General features: G+C 42.5%; 1 protein-coding gene across 4 annotated transcripts in view; it reads right to left on the bottom strand.

Moving 5' to 3' along the window:
- CGNL1 (cingulin like 1) overlaps positions 1-21,394 on the bottom strand; it is a 164,873-nt gene that overhangs the window by 103,086 nt on the left and 40,393 nt on the right. For 3 of the 4 annotated variants that reach the window (XM_037502562.2, XM_037502563.2, XM_054701808.1), the window contains exons 2-4: positions 2,496-4,112; positions 1,674-1,768; positions 54-159 (exon numbers count right to left, since the gene is read on the bottom strand). In XM_037502562.2, coding sequence (XP_037358459.1) covers positions 54-159; positions 1,674-1,768; positions 2,496-4,097 — 1,803 coding nt within the window. In that variant the 5' untranslated portion in view covers positions 4,098-4,112. The remainder of the gene's footprint in view (positions 1-53; positions 160-1,673; positions 1,769-2,495; positions 4,113-21,394) is intronic. The other variant, XM_037502564.2, reaches the window with a different exon arrangement.

Below are 21,394 nucleotides of genomic sequence, written 5' to 3'. Positions count from 1 at the left end.
TTTGCCACATTCTGTATTAAGTGCCTTGGGGAAAACATAGAACTTCCACTTACTTGGTTATTTCCTTGGGTACTCCCTGCTGCTCGAGACTTTAATGTCTGGATTTTCTCAAAGACCAGGTTGACTTTCCTTTTAGTAGCATCATCATTGTCGGTGCTTCTGGAAAAAAAGGCAACAGGAAAAAAAACAATGAGGGGACAACCACTGGCCTCAGCATGTTCTCTGTGCCATGACACAGACAACAAGCCCTTTAAGAAGGAAAGTTGCAAGAGACCTACATTAATTTAGGCTGCAGACAAAACCCGTGTATTTTTCTTCAAATAAATTGTTAGAAGTTTCCACCTGATTTGGGAGGGGGGTTCCCATTTCCAAATATACGAAAAGGGCCATAAATACATTTTAAGTAGGTTTGAAGAAAAGAAACTCAAAGAAAATTTAATTATTTGTTGTTTGATTCAAATGACTCATTCATTCCAACAAGACATTTCTCCTCTTTGCTCCCCTGCACACACATGCATGAGCACATACACACATTTTACTTTTAAATCTTAAGCCAATAATGATTTGCAGTCATCTTAATGTGGTCAGCCTATGTTTAAAAAAAAAAAAAATAATCTCCCAATCCCTGACTGCCGACACAGCAGAACTTTTGGTCTAGACATTCACAGGTAATGATCAGATAAAGCTTATTAACTTCTACCACACCTTTTGTCACACATACCTGACATGTAGCGGGAAACAAAAGATTTTAAATATTTCCTTAAATAGGCACCTCCTGCTAAAGTCTGTCTCACCAGTCAATAATACATCATAGGGGAAAAATTTTTAGAAACAATTTTAAAAATCAAGTTCTTCTACCTTAATCCTAATATGGTAAAACCCTACAGAGAAAGAAACTAATAAGTATGTCTTAGAAGAATCTCTCTGGTTGTTTGTTTTCCAAAAGCACTTCTATATGATAATTTGAACCCATTTTGTCGGCTCTTCATCACTGACAAGTAATTGTGAGGCACAATGCAAAAATAAAAAATGTTTTGATACCAAGGAGTATTTGCCAAATGACTTTCAGTCATGTCAAGCATAAAGTTTTTCTTTCCTTCTTAATCATATCTGATGAGAGAAGTGAAACAGAAACTTCACATTCCTGGCCTACAATTCCAGCAGCTAGTATCTAAGTAAGTGAAAACCAGATTACTCAAACTCAACCTCCGAGATAAGCTGGTGGAAAGCAATGCTTTTAAATGAGTCATACTTGCTTCAAAAATAATGGAAGCAGGGGCTTCTGGCCAATGTCAGTACTGGGAAGGGGAGGAGGTGTTTTTTATTTGGAACTTCTCATTCCTGCATTCATGGAAGACCTCAAGGTGATGGCAATTCAAAACTGAACAACAAGCATTCTTCCTATGTGCATTTGTTTTTGCAACAGAAAAGGGTCATTTGAAAAAAACACATTCCTTTAGGATTTTTAAAGTATGATGTCTTTCCCTGGCCTTCCCTCCCCAGGTCTCACCCCACCACCACCCAAGACTTAAATCCTATTCTAAAAACCTGTCTTAACCCTCAAATGGCTCACACCAGGCAGGAAGGGAGAACAAAACACAGGTCTTAGAAAAGGAAATGAAGGGCCCCACTAGAAATGCCAACACTCGACTCCTTTAAGGAAAATCACTAACCCTTCTTTGAGGTAATTGTAAAGTATCTGCTTGGCAGTCTCCTCATTGGTTTGCTGAGAAAGCTCTTGCTGACCTTTTAACAGATCCGGGGTGGCCTGAAACATAATGTCTGTTATTAGAACACAAGAGGATGTTTCCATGAAGAAGGCAAAAGCCTGAAGCAGAAGTTTCCAAGCATATTTCCACTTTCCAAAAAAAAAAAAAAAAACGATTCCTTAGGTAAGGATCGTCACACAACTGACAATCGCCTTGGGCAAGTTACTTAACTTGTCTTCACCTCAATTTTCTCACCTGTAAAATTGTGGTTAATAGGACCTACTTCATAGGGTTGGTGAAATCCTAAAACATATAACAAATTGTGCCTAGCACTTACCAACCATATTATCATTTTCATCACTATCATTATTTTTTATTATTACTACAAAACAATAGATGTGCCACTTCAATAAACTTCATCACTGTAGGATTAACCTAGTTTCTCAGACCAGAAACTAACTCAGTCATTCAATGTCATGAGGACAGTTTGGAACCTCTGTGTAGAAGCAAATTCTCATACTTTCAGATTTCATATCTTTAAACAGAAAAACAAACCTCTAGCGTGTGACAAGTTTGTTTTCAGAACAAGACCACAATGGGAATCTAGTTGGACTTGAATTAACCTAGAACACCACACAATTGGCAATAGGACATACTGTACAGGGGGAAACTTAAAAATTCAGATTTGCAATTGCTGATTTAAGGAGGATATGTAGGCCTGTGGCGTTTTATACCCTGAGGATGAAGATTTAAGTCATTTAGAAGGGGAAAAAAATACTGGATTACCTGAGTATTTGAGGTGGAAGTAAATGTCTTCACAGAAATCCTCTTGGCACCAGAGTCAGGAGAAGTTGCTACCCCCCGGTTCTGTAACATCAGGGTAGCAGTGGCCGTTTTGATCTCCTCTTCCTTGTTATTCTGAGCTGGAAGGGAGGACGGGCGCACTGTCCTACTTTCCTGACCAGCTTTGTTTTCTGGAGCTTTCCCATCTTTGTTCTGCTGGGCGGGCCTGGGGTGGGCACCCTGGGTGCCAGGCATCGCTCCCTGCAGCTTGGCAAAGGCACGCCCCGCACCCTGCCTCCCTCGGAGCTCGGGGGCCACCGGCCGGTGCCCACACAGCTGGGATGGTCGGAGCAGGTGTTCACTCGACTTGCCCAGGTTCCTGCTAAATTCGCTTAGGTACTCCTTGTTCCCCTGGAGACCAAAAGGAAAGGCACTGTCCACGCTTCGCGATCTCTTCCTGTCTTCTGGATCAATTCTGTTTCGTTTCCCAGACCTCCCTCTCCTCTGCAGCCCAGGTTTTTGGTCAAATTTTTCAATTAACTCATCTACACCAGGAATTGACCCTGTATCAATATCCCGCCCCGTTCCTGGCAAGAAGGGGATATAGCGTCTGTTTTCATGACGGTTCACGTTGTCAGCATGGATGGCACATTCTTGATCATCAAGTAAAAATCTGTACAAGGAGTTGGCTGAAGTGGGGGTGGTGGAGGATGACGAGGATCTCCGAGACCGAGCTCCATCCAGAACCGGCCCGGCTGAATCTTGCCGTCGGAAGGGCAACACATCTGGCCTGGTTTTCTTGGCTTCCAGTTGGGTGTTTGGGCTGTGGCTGGTCAGGGGCCTCCTGCTAGGGAGAAGCGCCTCCTCCACGATCCCCTCCTTGCTGCAGCTCTGAACGTTCACGCACACAGATGTCTGCTTCTTGGGGTCCTCTATCACCACTGAGCTGCATAAACGAATGGCTGTGATGCTGGATTTGGTCAGATCTTCCAAAGGTGGGCTGGCCAGCTGGGGACCACTGGATTTTGGAAAGCAAGTCCAAGCTTTCTTATTGTTGGTGCCTTCTTCTGATAAAGTTTTTAGCCAGTTACTCTCAGAAGCCTGGTGACTTTGTAAGTTCAACTCATTCTTTTCAGGATCATAGGGCTGCAAGAGCTCTGGGTGCCTCTGAAAGTTCAGCATGTGGGATGGCTTCAGTGAACCCTCTTTGCGTTCAACAATTCCATTCTTGCCCTCAAAGAAAGAGGGTTGTTTCAGGTTTCTTATTGGGCTGGGCTGGGCATATGGGTTCTCCGGGAGCTGCAGTTCTTCTTCATTGTTGTCTAGCGCAGACCCATTACTGGAATGTAGAGGCAGTTTATTTATCATTGGAGATGGAAATGACGGCCCGTTTTCAGAAAAAGATGTGCCTGCCAGACACCGCTCGGTATTATTCAAGACTATGTAGGGGTGGCCATCAATTCCCTGTACCCGAATACTGACACCATAGGAGCCTGACTTTGAGTGCTGAGAATTCCTTGATTTCTTGGTTTCATCACTTTCCAGTCTCAGGTGGACACCGTATTCCTGCTGCACGTGTTGGTATTCACCAAAATACAGCTCCATGGCTCACTGCTCCCACTACCAGGAAAAGAGGGGGGAAGGAGACAACATTAGGTGAGGATCACAACTGGTTAAACGAAGGTTTGGAGGGGAAATTTCAAAATTCAAAGAAAACAAAACATTTTAAATAGTAAGAACATTTCAGAATCAAATGCTTACCCAAACAGGCCTTTCTGCATGCCCAGGCCCACGTGACCATGATGTTTGTCAACTTTGGGCTTGACCCCTGACCTCGGGCTGCAGAGCTGGTGTAATGGCCTGACACCTTTCATTATTCTCTTTTTAGCTGACAGGTTTTTCTGGTTGCTTTATTCTTCCTTACTTGGTTTCCTCACACTTTAAGCTATTTATTTTAACCAATAGGATATTCCAATCACCAGCATTTGAGAAGGTACTTTTCCATGAAAATAAATGAGAGCTAAGACCCAAATAATTTCTGTTCACCATTTATTTTTTATGCCCTATATGTAAATTTTCTTGGCCAAACAACATCTTCACCCTTTTTTATGCACAGACTTGCTTTGACATCTTCATCTCTATTTGTAAATACTGTTGAAAAAATATTTTCACTCTAAGGAATCAGTTTGCAAGACAACCAGTGAGAGTAAAAGATGAAATATAGTTTTGTCAATTTTTCTTATCAAAAAAGTTCAAATAACATATTGACCTAAAAAAAACAATATAAAGAAATTGTAGACTCAGGGATATTTATTTTGTGATCGATAGTAATGGCAAGAAATATCAGAATTCCCCATTATCATAGTGGTCAACCTTATCAAAGACTGCACAGAGATCACAGGCAGGACGCCCACCCCACCCCATACTCTGAGGATCTCTTACTGGAAATTCAACTCTACCACACAGAAAAACTCCCACAATAAGGCCAACGCAGTAGGAGTGGTACCAACTACTTTTAGAGGCTTTTTTTTTTTCTTTTCTGTTTTAGAGTCAATCTAGTAGCCTATTTTCAAAAAAATTATCTATTTGATTTTCAAATTTATTTGCACAGTTTTGCAAAGCACGTCATTTCATTTCCTCTGTATCAATTTCTCATGATCTAATTTTTACTTGTGCTTTCTTAGTTCTACATTATACAGGTAAAATCTGCCTATTTTAAAAAATTTTTGTTCCTCTAAAGAACTCAGATTTAGCCATCTTTTCTTAATTCCTAATTTATTGAGTTCCAGTTTGATCTTTATTGTTTCGTTCTGCTTTCCTCATTTTGTTGTTCTGTTTCCAAAGCCTTGGCTTTCATGCTTCATTTGTTTATTTTCATTCTTTAATTATAATCCCATAATTTGTGATATGGACTATGATAGTATGGAATTATACCAGTTCCTACTAATAGAGAGACTAAATGGCAAATTAAAGGGAATTTTCCCCCAGAAAAAAATTCTGGGGTTGGAGCAAATCCAAGTATATATTTTTTTGAAAGATTTATTTACACAAGAACTGGGGTACAGGTCAGAGGCGCAGGAGGGTGAGAAAATTCACCAGAGAGAGCGGGGAGTAGAACAGAAAGACAGACCAAAGACACTGCTGAGGGGTGCAGGACGAGGCAGGAGAGGTCTGCCATACCATGTGTGTTTCTCCCTGGCCAGCCGGGAATCAAACCCGTGCTGCAGAAGCTGCAGACAGCTTCACAAAGCAGCACTCAACCTGCTGCACCACTGGGGCGGTCCTCCAAGTATATTTTTGAGAGACACTTTTTCTTTTTTTCTACCTTTAGCTATCTTAGGCATGCGGTATCACAAACATGTTATCTACCTTTAGTATATATTAGACACCTTATGATTACAAGATGGCTGATCCAGCATCACATAAGCCAGTCTTATGTGGACCTTTTTTTTTTTTTTTAAAGATTTATTTATACAAGAATGGGGTACAGGCCAGATGCGTGGGAGGGTGAGAGGATTCACCAGAGACAAAGTGGGGAACAGAACAGGCAGACTGACAAAATACACTGTTAAGGGGAGCAGCAGGCAAGACAGGAGAGGTCTGCCGCACCATGTGGGACCCTCGCCGGCCGGCCAGGATCGAACCGGCGCTTCAAAGGCTGCAGACAGCTTCACAGCGCTGCTCTCAACCACTCGCACCACCAAGGAGACCCTGGACCTTCTTTTTAAGGAGATTTCCCAGACATAATCACTAATAATCCCTCACATCTTATTGGTAAGAACTTTATCAAACAGCTATCCACATCTACAGGAGGGGCAGGGAAACAGTATTTCAACTGTGAATCTTGTTCACTAAAGACCAAGCTGTAGACGATGGTCATCTTTCCTTATAAAACTTAACTTTTCTAGACTTTATATTTTACTTGCCTTACTTTCTACATACCTATTCCTAAATCCCCTCATCAGTTACATCACATCTGTTAGATGCTTATCAGTATCATTTCCACATCAGATCATTTGGTGCTCTCTTCCCCTGACCATTGCTGCCCCCACTACTCCCTACCACGACCTCCCTACTGAAGCCTCCCATCCTCCTGCCCTGCATTAGGGGCTGGGTACTCTCTTTCTTTTGTGCTACATTATTTCCCAAGGTTCCTGTCTTGTTCTTTCATAACCAATTTATGATTATGGAGCATACTTAATGCTTCCCATGGAGCATACTTCTAGTCGCCTTTTAAGTGAGGGCCCAAAAGGGAGTAAAATTTTTGAAACCTTGTATTTTGCAAATGTATTTATTCTATGCATACTTTGATTGATAGTTTAGCTGAATTTAGAATCTCAGTTAAAAATAAATTTTCCTGGGCCTCCCCGGTGGCGCAGCGGTTGAGCGCTGGGTTGCGAAGCTGCCCGCAGCCTCTGCAGCGCCGGTTCGTTCCCCGGCTGCTCCCCGGCCACCAGAGGAGGGTCCCACATGGCGCGCAGACCTCTCCTGCCGCCCGCTGCTCCCCTCAGCAGTGTACTTCGGTCCTTCTGCCTGCTCTGCTCCCCGCTCTGCTCTGGTGAATTCTCTCACCCTCCCGAGCTTCTGACTGTACCCAGTGCATGTATAAACAAACAAACAAACAAATAAATAAAATAAATAAATAATGCATGCCTCTTAAAAAAAAATCATTAAAAAAAAAAAAAAAAAAAAAATAAAAATAAATTTTCCTCAGATTGTTTAAAGTATTTCTCCATTCCCTTCTACTTTCCAGCAATGCTCTTATAAATTCTGCCGCTGGTATATCCTTCTCTCTGTGTATGTCCTGTTATTTTCTTCTCAAAGTTTTTAGAACCTTTGTCACAGGTGTTCAGAAGTTTCACAATGACATACATATAAAAATGTTATAAATTTATAAAAATTGGGCTGTTCTATAAAACACAGGCATTTAATATATTCCTTCAACTTGGAAATTTATGTCTTCAGTTCTAGGAAACATCCCTGTATTATTTCTGTGGTATTATTTAGAGAATCATTTTGTTTTGCTCTTGGTTTTTGCATCTAATTTAATACATTAGTGATGTTGAGTCCTTTACAGCACATTTCAATTTTTCATATTTATTTTCTCATCTGCATTTTAAATCCATCTTTCTTGTTCTACTTTGAGAAATACAGCCTCAACTTTTCTTAAACATTCCAGAAATTTATCATTTCCCTTATCTCTTTCTTGTTCTCTAATTGTTTCTCTTTCATAAATGCTAGTTATTTTAGACATGATCTCTTCTCTCTCTCTCTCCGTATTAACTATAACATTTTCCAAAAAGTATATTTTCTCTACATCCTACAATGTCCCCATCTTCTGCAATATTTCTCTTTCCCTATTTGCCTTGTTCCCTGTCTTAGATGTTGAAGGCCTAATATGACTCAAATTCTTGAACTAAAAGCAGATTAGAGCTCTGTAGGAGTGAAGGGGCTTTATTAGGAGGTAAGCTTAGAGTAATAAGGGAAGAAAGATGCCAAGATTTCCTCTGAGGAACCCACACATTTCAGTACCTGGGGACATTTTTTTCTCTGCTGTTCAATTTCTCAAGGAAAGACTCCTCCATCCATTGCGGAGGCTACACACCCCAGGCTGCTGGCATTATGGGACAAGGCAGGGAACAAGCATGGAAGCCTTTCAGTCTCCCTGTTTTCAGTCACTTCACATGCTTCCAACATTATGCTACTTCCATTTCTCCAGAGAACAGACCTTCCGCCTGCTGCTGGAGTGGGGAGGGCATAGGAACAGATGGGTGCTTGGCAATGCAGGGTGCAGAGAAGACCCTACGTCTGGCCCTTGCCCTGACACATCCAGTAACCAATGCCTTCTATTTCTGAACCCTCCGTTCCACAGGCAAATCGCCTCATTCCTATTCTGCCAGCACATCATTGTGAAGCACCTAACACTTGCCAGTTCAATTACCACTCTTCCATTTGCTTCAGAGAGCTCCTCCCTGTCATTCTTTGTAGGTTTCCACATTCATATTAATTTACTACCTTTTGAGTGGGACTTTGAGAAAAGAGAGGAAAGTGGCCTGCTTTTAAACTTCTCTACCTCTACGAGGCTAATATTTGTTAACACTTGAATAGTAAGGACAGAAAGAGCAGGCCTGCCTTAGACTGACACAGCAATGCACAGAGGCCAAGATCAAAATGCTACGGTCTGTCTTGGCCTTTGGTTCCCAGCAGCGCTGGCATGTTTATTCTAGAAGTGTTTGTATTCATAAAGCTTATCACAATTTTTCTTTTAAACAGAAGTGCTGCTGTACAAATTTATTCACCGTGATGCTTTTTTAATGAAATTTACTAAATGGTGTCATTTCACTCACCAATAATCTCTTCTTATGCTGACTTAAACAATTCTATGAAAATATTTCTTCTAATATTAATAAAATTCTTTTCTCGGGTTTTACAGGCCTTTCACTAGGTGTTGCTGCTACAGTCAACACTAATTACATTTCAATCTTTGAATAAAGCCACCTTGATTTATTATAGCCTTAGTGCTCTGTTAGCAATTAATCCGCCCATTTGAATTGCATGAAATGTCCACAATTTACATTTCCTTGACAACAAACCTCAATCCAACGTTTTCACACAATGACATTTCTCAGCTGGGCACTGGTGTCTTAAGCAAATGTGGATTTCCTTCCCAATCATAGTGTAAACACTGAATTAATGGATGACTTTTAAAGACAGCTGTTCTCTGTTTCCTGACACCAGGCCACATCATGATCCTAACGCACTCCACACATACTCTTGCTCAGTCAGGGCCTAAGCCCAAGCAAGGGCTTACGTAATTTGGCAGTAAATGCCAGCCAATTGCCAGGATGTAATATTGTAATATCGTGACACTTGGCAAATAAAAGTGGTGTTTTGGAGTGGTAATAATGCTTTTTGGAAAAGACTGCTAAATGATGATAATTGCTTTAGTTAGCAAGATCAATTAGCGTGTTTGTGAGTAAGAACAAAGAGCGTAGCACTTGAAAGCACTATGAACACAGAACAGATAGAACATTTCCTCTCTGGGCTATCACATGTTATCAGCTGAGCCCTGAGATCAGTCCCAGTGCAGGGCCACATCCTCGCCTCATCACACCAATTCCCAGTGGCACTTTCATGACCCAGAAATATATTATCCAGTCATTGCAGAGGCCCTCATGGCTCCTGAGGAAATGTGAGGGCATTTGGTAATCTCTCCCCCAAGGCTTATCCACCCTCCTGAGGACAACAGTGCCATCGGTCAGGCCAGGCTAGTCTAATCCACCAGCAGGACACCTGGCACAGAGATAGCAGTGACTGCATGTGTGCTTGGAAATGAATAATTCTACCATACATATCTTTTAAAAGAGCATCTAAGTTAAGAGCATACAAAGGAGAAAGGAAAGTTTCTTCAATAAGTGGTGCTGGGTAAACTGGACAACTACTTGCAACAGAATGAAACTGGATCATTATCTCAGACCACACACAACATTCAAAATGGAGTGAAAACTTGAATAGAAGATCTGAGGTCATAAAATACACAGAAGAAAACAGGCAGTAAGCTCTTTGACTTCAGCCTCAGTGATCTCTTTGTGGATTCATCTCCAACATCAAGGGAAACAAGAGAAAAACTTAAACAAATGGGATTTTATCAAACTAAGAACTTCTGCACAGTAAAAATATATATATATATATATTGTCAAACCAAATGCAACCAACTGAATGGGAGAAGGCATTTGCAAACCATTGTTCAATAAGGGGTTAATGTCTAAAATATATAAACAACTCACACAACTTAACCAAAAACCAACTTTATTAAAAAACTGACCCACATGGCACAGCAGACCTCTCCTGCTGCTCCCCTCAGCAGTGTATTTCAGTAGATCTGCCTTTTCTGCTCCCCACTGTCTCTGATGAATCCTCTCAGCCCCTGCACCTCTGGCCTACACCCCAGTTCTTGTATGCATAATAAAAATCATTTAAAAAAATGGGCAAAAGATCTGAATAGACCTTTCTCTAAATACATTCCAATAACCACCAGGCAATGAAGCGATATTCATTATCTATTACTGTTAGAGAAATGCAAATCAAATCCACAATGAGATGTCACCTCTCATCAGTTAAAATGGTGATTACTGAAAAGACCAGAAAAAATAAGTGTTGACATGGATGTGGAGAAAAAGCAAACCTTGTACACTATTGATGAGAGTGTAAATTGGTATCTATGCAGATGTAGTAGCCATCATGAAAAACAGTATGGCGATTTCTCAAAAAAATAAAAATAGAAATATGATTCAAATGTTCTGCTCTTGGGTATTTATCCAACGAATATTAAAAACATTTATTCAAAATGATATATGCACTCCTATGTTCAGTGAAGCACTATTTACAATAGCCAAGATACGGAACCAACCTAAGTGCCCATCCATGAAGAGTGGAAAAAAGAGAATGTGTTTTTTATATATACACAATGGAATACTACTCAGCTATAAAATAAAAGCCAAATGAACATTTGCAAGAACATGAATGGAGGAGCTCCCCTGGTGGCGCAGCGATTGAGCACTGGGCTGCGAAGCTGCCCGAAGCCTCTGCAGTGCCGGTTCGATCCCTGGCTGCCGGGCAAGGGTCCCACATGGTGCGACAGACCTCTCCTGCCGCGCCCACTGCTCCCCTCAGCAGTGTATTTCGTCAGTCTGCCTGCTCTGCTCCCCACTATGGCTCTGGTGAATTCTCTCACCCTCCCACACTTCTGACTGTACCCAGTGCTTGTATAAATAAATAAATAAATCTTAAAAAAAAAAAAAAAAAAAAGAACACGAATGGACCTTGAGCAGATTGTTCTAAGTCAGAGAAAGACAACTATTACATGATTTCACTCATGTGGAATAGAAATACAGCAAACAAACAAAACTAAAGGAAATCCTTAGATTCTGATCACAGAATGGTGGTAACCAGATGGGACGGGGTGGGGGGGGCAGCTAAAACAAGTAAAGGGGGTAAATTGTATGGTCATGGATGGAAACGAGACTTGGTGGCAATCATAATGTAGCATACACAGATGTCCAAACATAATGCTACAGCCTCAAAATTGTACACAGTTGTAAACTAAATTTCAGTGAAAAAATTTAATAAAAATTGACAATAAATAAAAGAGCATCTGAAGCATAGATGGGGAGTTATGAGTCTCTGAAGGCTTGAGCGTCATTCCAGGAAATAAGAAGGGGAGACACAAAGTCATTTCCCCTGTGTGGGATCTGGTGGTTCAGAGGGAAATCCTTTCCGGTCTGACGTACACACAAGATAAGGCCCCTAAAGAGTGCACAAAATATTCACTCCTAAATGACTGTCCAGTGGGGCAAGGGAAGACCAGTTTTGTCTGGGCATATCCATTACAACTGCAACTAGATAAAAGTGAAAAATCCGAGCATGAAAATCCAAGTTTAATAAAATGCGTACCTTTGAAAAGGGCTTTTTTTAAAAGATTTATTAATTAATGCATACAAGAGCTGGGATACAGGCCAGAGGTGTTGGGGGTCGTGGTGAGAGGAGTCACCAGAAACAGAGTGGGGAGCAGAACAGGCAGATCAACAGAAATACACTGCGCCACGTGGGTTAGCCCCTTGGCCAGGGATCGAACTCGTGCGTCAGTGACTGCTGATAGCTTCATAGTGCGGAGACTTACCCTTGCACCACCAGGGAGGGCCTGAAAATGACTTTTTAACGTATCCCCAAATATAAACAGAAAGAGGCAGACTTTCCACCTAGCCTCCTTCCCTCCCAACTTCCATTTCTACCTGTGTGTCTGTTCTGAACGGCAAATACAGACACTAAACAAACTGTAAGACTACAAAGAAAATGTCTTACATATACTCAAATCTTCCAAACTCCCTGGGAAAACACTCTCAAAAATAAATTTTGAGGTTTGAAGGTTAACAGCAGAGTTGGCATCTTCTTTACACAGTTCAGTATGGTTTGGATCTCTTTAAATGAACATGACAACCAAAACTTTTTTATTTGGGGGGGGGGGGAGAATACTTTAATTTGAGTGCTGCAGCTTCCCCCTAAACATAGCTCTTACTAAAAAAGAGCAAAAAAAGAAAGGGAAGCTATGTAGAAGGTTTCTTCTAAACTAGGTGAGGGGGGGTGCTCCCTGGTGGCGCATGGGTTCAAGACAGCGCTATCAAGCTATTGCCAGCCACTGCAGCACCAGTTCGATTCCCAGCGGGCCAGGGAGCAACACACAAGGCACAGAAGATCTCTCCTGCCTTGCCAGCTGCTCGCCTGAACAGTGTATTTCAGTAGATCCTCCTGTTCTGCTCCCCACTCTGTCTCTGGTGAATCCTCTCACCCCCTGCACCTCTGGCCTACACCCCAGTTCTTGTATGCATAAGTAAATAAATATTTTTAAAAATAATAATAAACTAGGTGAGGGGCCTTGAAGGTCAAGCAGGAGTTGGGAGATAAGGGAGCACCAGGACTAACCTGCCTACACCTCGACTAGAGAGTAAGTGCCGAGCTGGCTTTCCTGTGCTCCTGCACCTCACCTCTGCAAATTCACCCCATCTCTCTTCATGGGTGTGTCCCGTAATCAGTATCCGTTCTACTTTTGTTGGTTTTGATCCCACTCTTCTAACCTGGTTAGGTTGGATATGACTACTTAATTTCTGGTGTTCTTATATTCCCAATTTTAAAAGTCAGTGGTTGTTTCTGGACCTACTAAACATAGAGCTTCCATATGATCCAGCAATTCCACTCCTAGGTATTTACCCAAAGGACACAGAAACATCAATTCCAAAGAGCACCTGCACCCCTATGTTTATAGCAGCACTATTTACAATAGCTAAGCTTTGGATACAGCCCAAATGCCCAAAAATAGATGACTGGATCAAGAAGATGTGGTACATATATACCATGGAATATTACTCAGCATTCAAAAAAGATAAACACATGCAATTTGCAGCAACATGGATGGCGCTGGAAGGGATCATGCTCAGCAAAATAAGCCAAAAAGAAAAAGAAAAATACCAGATGGTCTCACTCATAGCAGGAATCTAGAAAACTTAAATAAGGGATCAGGAAAATGAATAACTATAAGAAAGTGAAAATCAAAATCAACAAAAAACTATGAACCAGAGACACTTTTTGGGGGGTGGGGGCCAGGAGGGGAGGGATTGGGGTCAGAATGGGGCATGTGCAGTTGTATGGGGGAATATAAAAATAAAATTTATTATTTAAAAAAATAAAAATAAAAAATAAAAGTCAGTGGTTGATAGTTTATAGTCCACACTCTGCAAAAATTACAGAATTTATGTCCAAAACGTTTTAACCCGAAATTGTATGTCAAAGCTCTCCCACCAGAACTCAGATAAAGAAGTTTGCAACTCACAAGCAATGGGGCATAATACACAAGATCCACTAGTGGAAAACAATCCTTGAGTAATCAAGCATCTCTGAAGGAAGTAGGGGGACACCATGGAATGCCAACAATGCCAGCTGTAACTAGCCCGATTCCCAGAACCTCTGAAAAGCGAACACTACAAAGTGACTAGGAAACTATACGCCCTCCCCTACAATATGTTAAACCTTTTGCAAGACAAATCTTTCCTGGGTCACTCAAAACAAAACAAAATCAGGGAAACTTGTTCATCTTTGTGCTCATCATAGAAAAGCAAGAAGGAATTGGCAACATAAGAAAACTCAGCTAAACAGATCCAAAATCCAGAGCCACCCAGGATTGGTGGGAGCCTTCAGTCTTCGTCTCGCAGCAGGATAATTCACAGACCAAGCCAAGTCTCGTACATGTCTCCATCAGCTGTCTGCATAGGGCCTAGAAAGACTATGCCACAATTGATAGGCACTGGACTTATCCACAGATATTCATGGTGTGAATATCACACCATGTGACTGTTGCAAATAAAAGATAACACTATGGTCACCCAAAATATTAAAAAAATAGACCTGAAAGAAACCCAGCCAGTTCCCACATGTATGAATTCAGGTTGTCTGTTAAAGGACAGTTATTATCCCCAACGTTCGATGACACCAGGTCCATGTTCCCTAGGACGAACTTCTCCCCAGATGTCTCCCCATAATCTTCTCTTGTGTAAGCGGCAGGAGAGGGGAGATTATCCCAGACCCCAGATTTACCCCAAATTTGCTGCATCTTGCTCTCAACAGCTACTCAGGTCATTGGGAACAGACCCTTCTTTTAGGTGTTCCAAGCATCTCTGAGGTCCGTGTGTCCCGCTTTCCCTTCCTAAAGCACTGCCACCCTCTGCCCACCATCTTATTCGGCCCCAGTCTCTGAGGTTTCATGCTTCCACATAGCTGGGCCCATTAATACAAACACTTCAGATTATATTTGAAAGTTGCCATGGCCTGAATATTTGTGCCCCCCCCACCCCCAATTCATGTTGAAATCCTAAGCCCCAAAGATGATGGTATCCAGAGGTGGGGTTTTTAGGAATTGCTTAGATGAGCATGGAGCCCTCATGAATGGGATTATTAGAGACCCCACTGGGCCTCCCTGGTGGCCTAGGGGTTAAGTCTCAGCACTATCACTGCTATGGCCTGAGTTCCATCTGGCCAGGGAGGTGACCCACATGGCACAGCAGACCTCTCCTGTCTCACCTGCTGCTCCCCTCAGCAGTGTTATTCAGTAAATGCACCTGTTCTGCTCCCCACTCTGTCTCTGGGGAATCCTCTCACCACCACCACCACCCCACACACACCTCTGGCCTACACCTGTTCTTCTATGCATAAGTAAATATGTCTTTTAAAAAATAAAGACAGATTCCATCAAGTTCCCTGGTCTGCCCCACCACAGGACACAGAGAGAAGGAATCAAGTGTGAAGCAGGAAGAGGGCGTCACTGAAACATCTCATGCTAGCACCTTGATCTTGGGCTTCCTGGCTCCAGAACTGTGTGAAATAAAGCTCTGTTTGTAGCTCAGCCAGTCTGTGGTTATTTTGTTTGGGCTGCTCTAAGGAACTAAGACGTGAACACTCAAGTGAATGTGGGAGGAAGTGCCATTCATGGCTTCTTTGAATGTATGAACCTGTCTGCCTTTTTTGCCCCATTATCAAGTGCAAAATACCTTCCTCTCTTGCCTCTGGACCCAGGGGACTGCACAAGGGCCTGGGCAAAATCTAGAACTGGGAGCTTCTATACAACTTTTTGTGTTTACATTTAAATCTTCATTTTACAGTGTCCAAAAAGGCATTTTTCACAATTACATTTTTCAATAACCAGAAACTGAAATGGTAATCAGAAACTGGAGTTTCAATTATGTAAACACAAGTATTACATAGTTTAGCCTTTTAGGGCTTGTTGATCTAGTTTGGTCAGTATATTCCTTAGGACTGTAAGCATATGAATATGGAGATTTTAAGACACCACTCTTCTGAAGCAGTCCACTCAGAGCCTAAGTTATCCTAATTTTGTTAAAAATAGCTTTCACAGGCACTTTTAGAATTTAAGACGTCTTCCAAAGTGTCCCTGTCCTCAGTCTTTAATGCTGATTAACTCCTAATTTTAGACTTTCACAACTTTGCATAATATGCAGATACCTTTAAAGAAAAAACTCTCAGACCCTTAGAGCTTACTTAATGTTTCTTATAATACATAGAAATATTAAACCATTATAGATCTTATAATACCGTGAGACCTAAACAAAACCTTCATGTTAAGTACAAAAACAATTTAAAAAGCCGATAGAATTCAAATTCACAAGGTGAACTGAATATGCGATATGAATTTTTTTTTAAAGATTTATTTATCTATGCATACAACAACCAGGGACAGGCCAGAGTTGTGGAGGAGGCAGGTAAGAGAACTCACAGAGACAGAGTGGGGAGCAGAACAGGCGGTTGACTGAAATACACTGCTGAGGGGAGCAGCAGGTGAGACAGGAGAGGTCTGCCGTAGCTGCAGAGAGCTCCACAGCGCTGTGCTTAACCCCTTGAGCCACCGGGGAGGCTCAGGATGATGTGAATTTTGCTGAAACTAAGTCACCACATGTGGCGTGACCAGGACAGCCTGGGCCATGGCACAGGAGCTCCTATCTCACCAAGCACACCTGACTTTGTGCCATTGTCTGTGACCATTTTTTAACCTATAACTACAAAACCTCTATTTGTGCAGTCTGCCATAAAAATATTTGGGCAGTCATACGGTGTGAGGGCCTCATGAATGTGTCCAGTCTATGTCAGTTCTCTTCATAATTTAAAATAATTTAACCTGAAACCCAAACCATTAAAAACATGGTCATGGGACTCCAGTGGTAATACTCAGTAGACATCCAGCTCCCTCAGGATAGGCCAATGCTCCTGTTTTGTCTAATTGCTAACAAGTTCCGAATGGAAGCTTTTTACTGCTGTAAGCAAACTTCTACGTAGTTCCACGCGATCAAGTCCTGCCCCCACAGAACTTGCTCTAATGGAGGAGGAGGACCAGCATCTCTTACAGCAATGAGCGCTATGAAGACAATGAAGTAGGCTCAGGAGAAAGCAAGGTTGTGGTGGTGATGGTGGTCAAGGAAGGCCTCTCCGAGAAGACAACTATTTCTCTGTAAGCTGTGTAAGTGCCAGTGAGAGAGTACGGCAAGCTTACTGCTTCTGACAAAGGAACGCGCCAGGCAAGTCAAAGAACCAGCAAGAAAGCCAACTTGGCGGGAACATAATGGGAGACAGGAGGGAAAGGCCGAGTGAAGGCAGAGCAGGGGGTAGGAGCCAAACCCGGCGTCTTGGCCTCCAGGTCTTTTCCCAGGTGGGGCAGGAAGTCACCAATAAGACTTAAAATCTATTCAAAGTCAGGGGCTGGATGACTTTGGCTGGCAAGTAATACAGACAGAGCGGTCAAGGACTAAGCATGTCCTGCACAGTGCGCTCAGCGGACCAGCAATAACAGCAGCACCCCGTGGGGGTTACTGGAAACACACAGTCTTGGGCCCCAACCCAGACCCACTGAATCAACATCCACATTGCACAAGCCCCACAGGAGGATTAGGCTCCAGCACTCCAACTCTGAGAGGTCAAGGGGAAGAGAAGGTACAGACAACTGCCAGGGGAAAGAGAGGAAATTGGGAAAATGTGGGGGCTAGATGCGGAGAAGCTGATGCTTCAAAAAGGAAGGAAAGGTACTGCTAATAAGACAATGAAGATGGGGAACTCCGTGGTGGCACAAGGGGTTAAGTCACAGCACTGTGAAGCTGTCTGCAGCCACTGCAGCATGGCACGAGTTCGATCCCCGGCCAGGGAGGTGACCCACATGGCGCAGCAGACCTCTCCTGTCTCGCCCACTGCTCCCCTCAGCAGTGTATTTTAGTCAGTCTGCCTGTTCTGTTCCCCACTCTGCCTCTGGTGAATCCTCTCTCCTCCCCCACTCCCCCAGCCTTGCACCTCTGGCCTATGCCCCAGCTCGTATATGCATAAATCAATCTTTTAAAAAAAAAAAAAAGACAATGGAGATAAGGGAACACTGTATCAGGCAGGATGGAAAGTAAAGTTTAACTAAAGAAAACTGTCACTAAAGTGGAAGGCACAGAAGACCAGAGGGGATTAACAAAGGACTGGAGGACTGAGGATTCTTTCAAGGAATGTTAATTATCACAGAAATTGAAACACAAAAATTAAAGGCTGTCATGGAAAAATTAGAGGAGTCCCTTGCCCACCCCACTTTCGCTTCCACCTGCACCCCCGTATTTGTTTCCTCTCCCCAGGGAATTGGCAGCCTAGGGGATACAAATGAAAATGCATAACCTGGTGCTCATGCTCTAAGAATTCTGAGCCAGACCTTACCTAATATTCTGGAATATTACTTTTTCCTTCCCTCTGGCAGTAGCCTATTGTCCTGAGTTGTAGCTGTACTGCTAGGGTGTGCCCAGATCAGCTGAGGAGGTTGCTCTGTGTTTAATTAAGACCAATTGCAGAAGCCTACTCCTTTATACACTGGGAATGCCAGAAAAAACACTGATAAGAGAATCAGTGTGGGGTGGGGGGGATCCTACTCCTTTACCTTCTCCTCTACATAACTCCTTAGCCTATTACTGTCCCCTCCATCCCCACTCCTTCCTACTCCAGGCAGAATGTGAAGTCACACAGAATCACATTCTAAAGGTAGAAAGATTTTCAGAGATCATCAACACGCTTTCATTAGATGAGTCACTTTCAAGCTCCCTACTACCAACTTTTTAGATCCAAACCTCTGCCCTGAAATCCAGTCCCATAATTCCACTTTCCTCTATCTAACCTGATGTCAGGCCCCACATCTTTGTCATAAATTCTTCAGTGTATAATGATGATGAGGAGGAGGAGAATGTGTAATCAACTCTTAAACACTCGCACTATGTGCCAAGGACTCTTCTGAAAGTGTGTATATTGAACATTAACCTCCTGTGAACTGTAATATCCCAAACTAACCTCTGGACATTAGCCTAATGTTGAATACTAACATTTTTTTTATACTTTAATCTGGGTGGTTAATTGATGACCACACAGGAAAAAATTGTGAAAAGAAAGGCTGTACTTAAATACCTTACTTTTAGGGACTCAGTTTAGAAAGGTTTTGCATTAAAAAAACCAAAGTATAATTTGTTTCTAGAGGAGACCTCTCTAAAGCGACTCCTCTGGTAACAGCAGTGGAAATCATGGGGTGACCCCTAGACACATTCCCCTGCACTCCTGACAGTCCTGAGCAGCAGGAAACAGACATTCCTATCAAAACAGGTGCCAATTTGCGAAAGGAAAGAGCAATAATGGTTTTGTGCTTTTTTTCTAAATCCTGGGCATCAAAAAAAAATTACTACAAAGAGAAAAACTGAAGAGGAAAAGGAAGAAACACAAAAGGTAGAAAAAGAAAGGAAGTCCCTCCCTGGAAGTTAATGTTCGGGTTTGTTTTTTTTTTTCCAATCACCCTTCTATTGTCAAGGGCCAACAATTTTCTCCTTGGCTTCAGCTTTTTTGATTCCTCCTCAGACTTCTCTATTTGGCAGAAGAAGAAGAAAAGTTGTACTGAGAAGATAGGATGGGTGACCTATCCAAAGAAGTTAAAACCACTTAACTATTAAAGGAGAAACATTCAAAACCCAGAATGAGCATCCCAGAAAAAAAAAAAAAAACAATGCCCCAAGGAAACCAAGGCTTTCCCCTTGGATCCTTATCAATCACTCACACCTACATCTCCACATTATGGTCTTTGGTGTTTACAAGTCCACGATCTGGGGCAGGGTCCACTACAGACCGTCCACACGGGAGCACCGCTGTTGCACAGCCGATGGCACCAAGTGCTTCCCCGCACACATGGGTAGTGCCCCGCTCCTGCATGCTTCCTGCTTTTAAAAACCAGGCCCTGCTGCTCTCACATAGGCTCAGGATGTTGGGGGAAGGAGTTATGCTTTCCTTTGAGTAGGTGATTATGATCTTTCCACTGAGCAGCTCCCAGAGACCCCATCTCCACATACCAGCACAGTGAGGGTTAGGATGTCATCATTTGCATGGGGCAGGGGAACCCCACAAAAATTCAGTCCATAGCAAATGTGCAGGAGCAAGAGGAAGAATATTATAAGATTCCTGTCATTCAGCACACAGAGCCACCAAACATTTGCTAGATATAAGAAAATAATTGTTGGGGCTCTCTGGTGGCACAACGAGTTAAGTCTCAGCACTATGAAGCAATGGGCAGCCACTGCAGCACGAGTTCAATCCCCAGCCAGGGAGCTAACCCACATAGCTCAGCAGATCTCTCCTGTCTCGCCCGCTGCTCCCCTCACCAGAGTATTTCAGTAGATCTGCCTATTCTGCTCCCTACTCTGTCTCTATAGAATCCTCTCACCAACCACCCTCCCCTGAATCACCACATCTCTGGCCTACACCCCAGCTTTTATACGCAAAAATAATCTTTTTTTTTAAAAAAGAAAGAAAGCAATTGTTCACAAGCTTTTTCTAACTCAGCTCTCTGATGATTGATTCTTTATCTTCCCGTTGTTCTCTTTTCAAGAACTATCAAAACCAAAAGAATGTGACTGTATTACAAATAAATGAAACCACTTCACTGAAGGGAGTGAAGGAAAATGGTTAAGACATAAGTAACTCTGGAAATAAGTGTGGTCTGTAATATCCAAAGCAAAAGGAACTTTAGGTAAGTATTTTACGTGTAGTTGATAATGCTCCCCATAAAGGGATGGGTTGAAGATTCTGAAACTACCAAGCACATTTACTGGAGCTGGGTGAGTCAGTAAATAAGTGGGTGGCAGAGGGCAGAGTCTTGCTTCTCAGTGTTGGAAAGGAAGGTTACAGGCGTAACCTTGGAGATGGGGTCTCTGGGAGCTGCTCTAACCATCTCTGGGAGAGATGGTTAGAATGAGTCGGTGATAATGGACTAGAGTTGAGCATATCAATATCAACTCATGATTAGCTTAATGCAAACAGACAATCCCATATTGATGAAGGTGTATGTAGAGTGTGCACGTGTGTCTCCCTGCTGTCAGCAAGGAAGGCTGAGAAGCAACCACACCCCAGCAGCAGTGAGCACATATAGGGTCCAGACCTTGATTTCTTATGCCCCTTGTGAATTCTGTAGTAAGAAGAACCAGGACGCCTCGAAGAAATGGCTGATTCTAAGACAGAGGCAGGGATTATCTAAGATGAATCTGAAGTATCTTGTGGAATCAGAAAGGAAGTGCTAAAAAAAAAAAAATGTACACAGTGATGGAGGTGTGTCAAAGGGACAAAGAGCCAACAGCAAGACCTCCCAGTGGCCATAGCTGGAACACTCTGAACAACAAAATTAACTAGTTTTAGAGTGGAAACCAAAGTCTGAAATAAACATCCATGACTGTACACTAATGCAAGCAAACAACTGAATAAATACATAAATAGGAGAGAACACACAGGATTCTCACGCTGAA

This window comes from Talpa occidentalis, unplaced genomic scaffold (genome assembly GCF_014898055.3).
Source record: "Talpa occidentalis isolate TD23 unplaced genomic scaffold, MPIMG_talOcc4v2.1 talOcc4.11, whole genome shotgun sequence".
NCBI classification, from domain to species: domain Eukaryota; kingdom Metazoa; phylum Chordata; class Mammalia; order Eulipotyphla; family Talpidae; genus Talpa; species Talpa occidentalis.
Note: the sequence above shows the minus strand (reverse complement) of the source record. Positions and strands in the feature narration are given on the sequence as shown.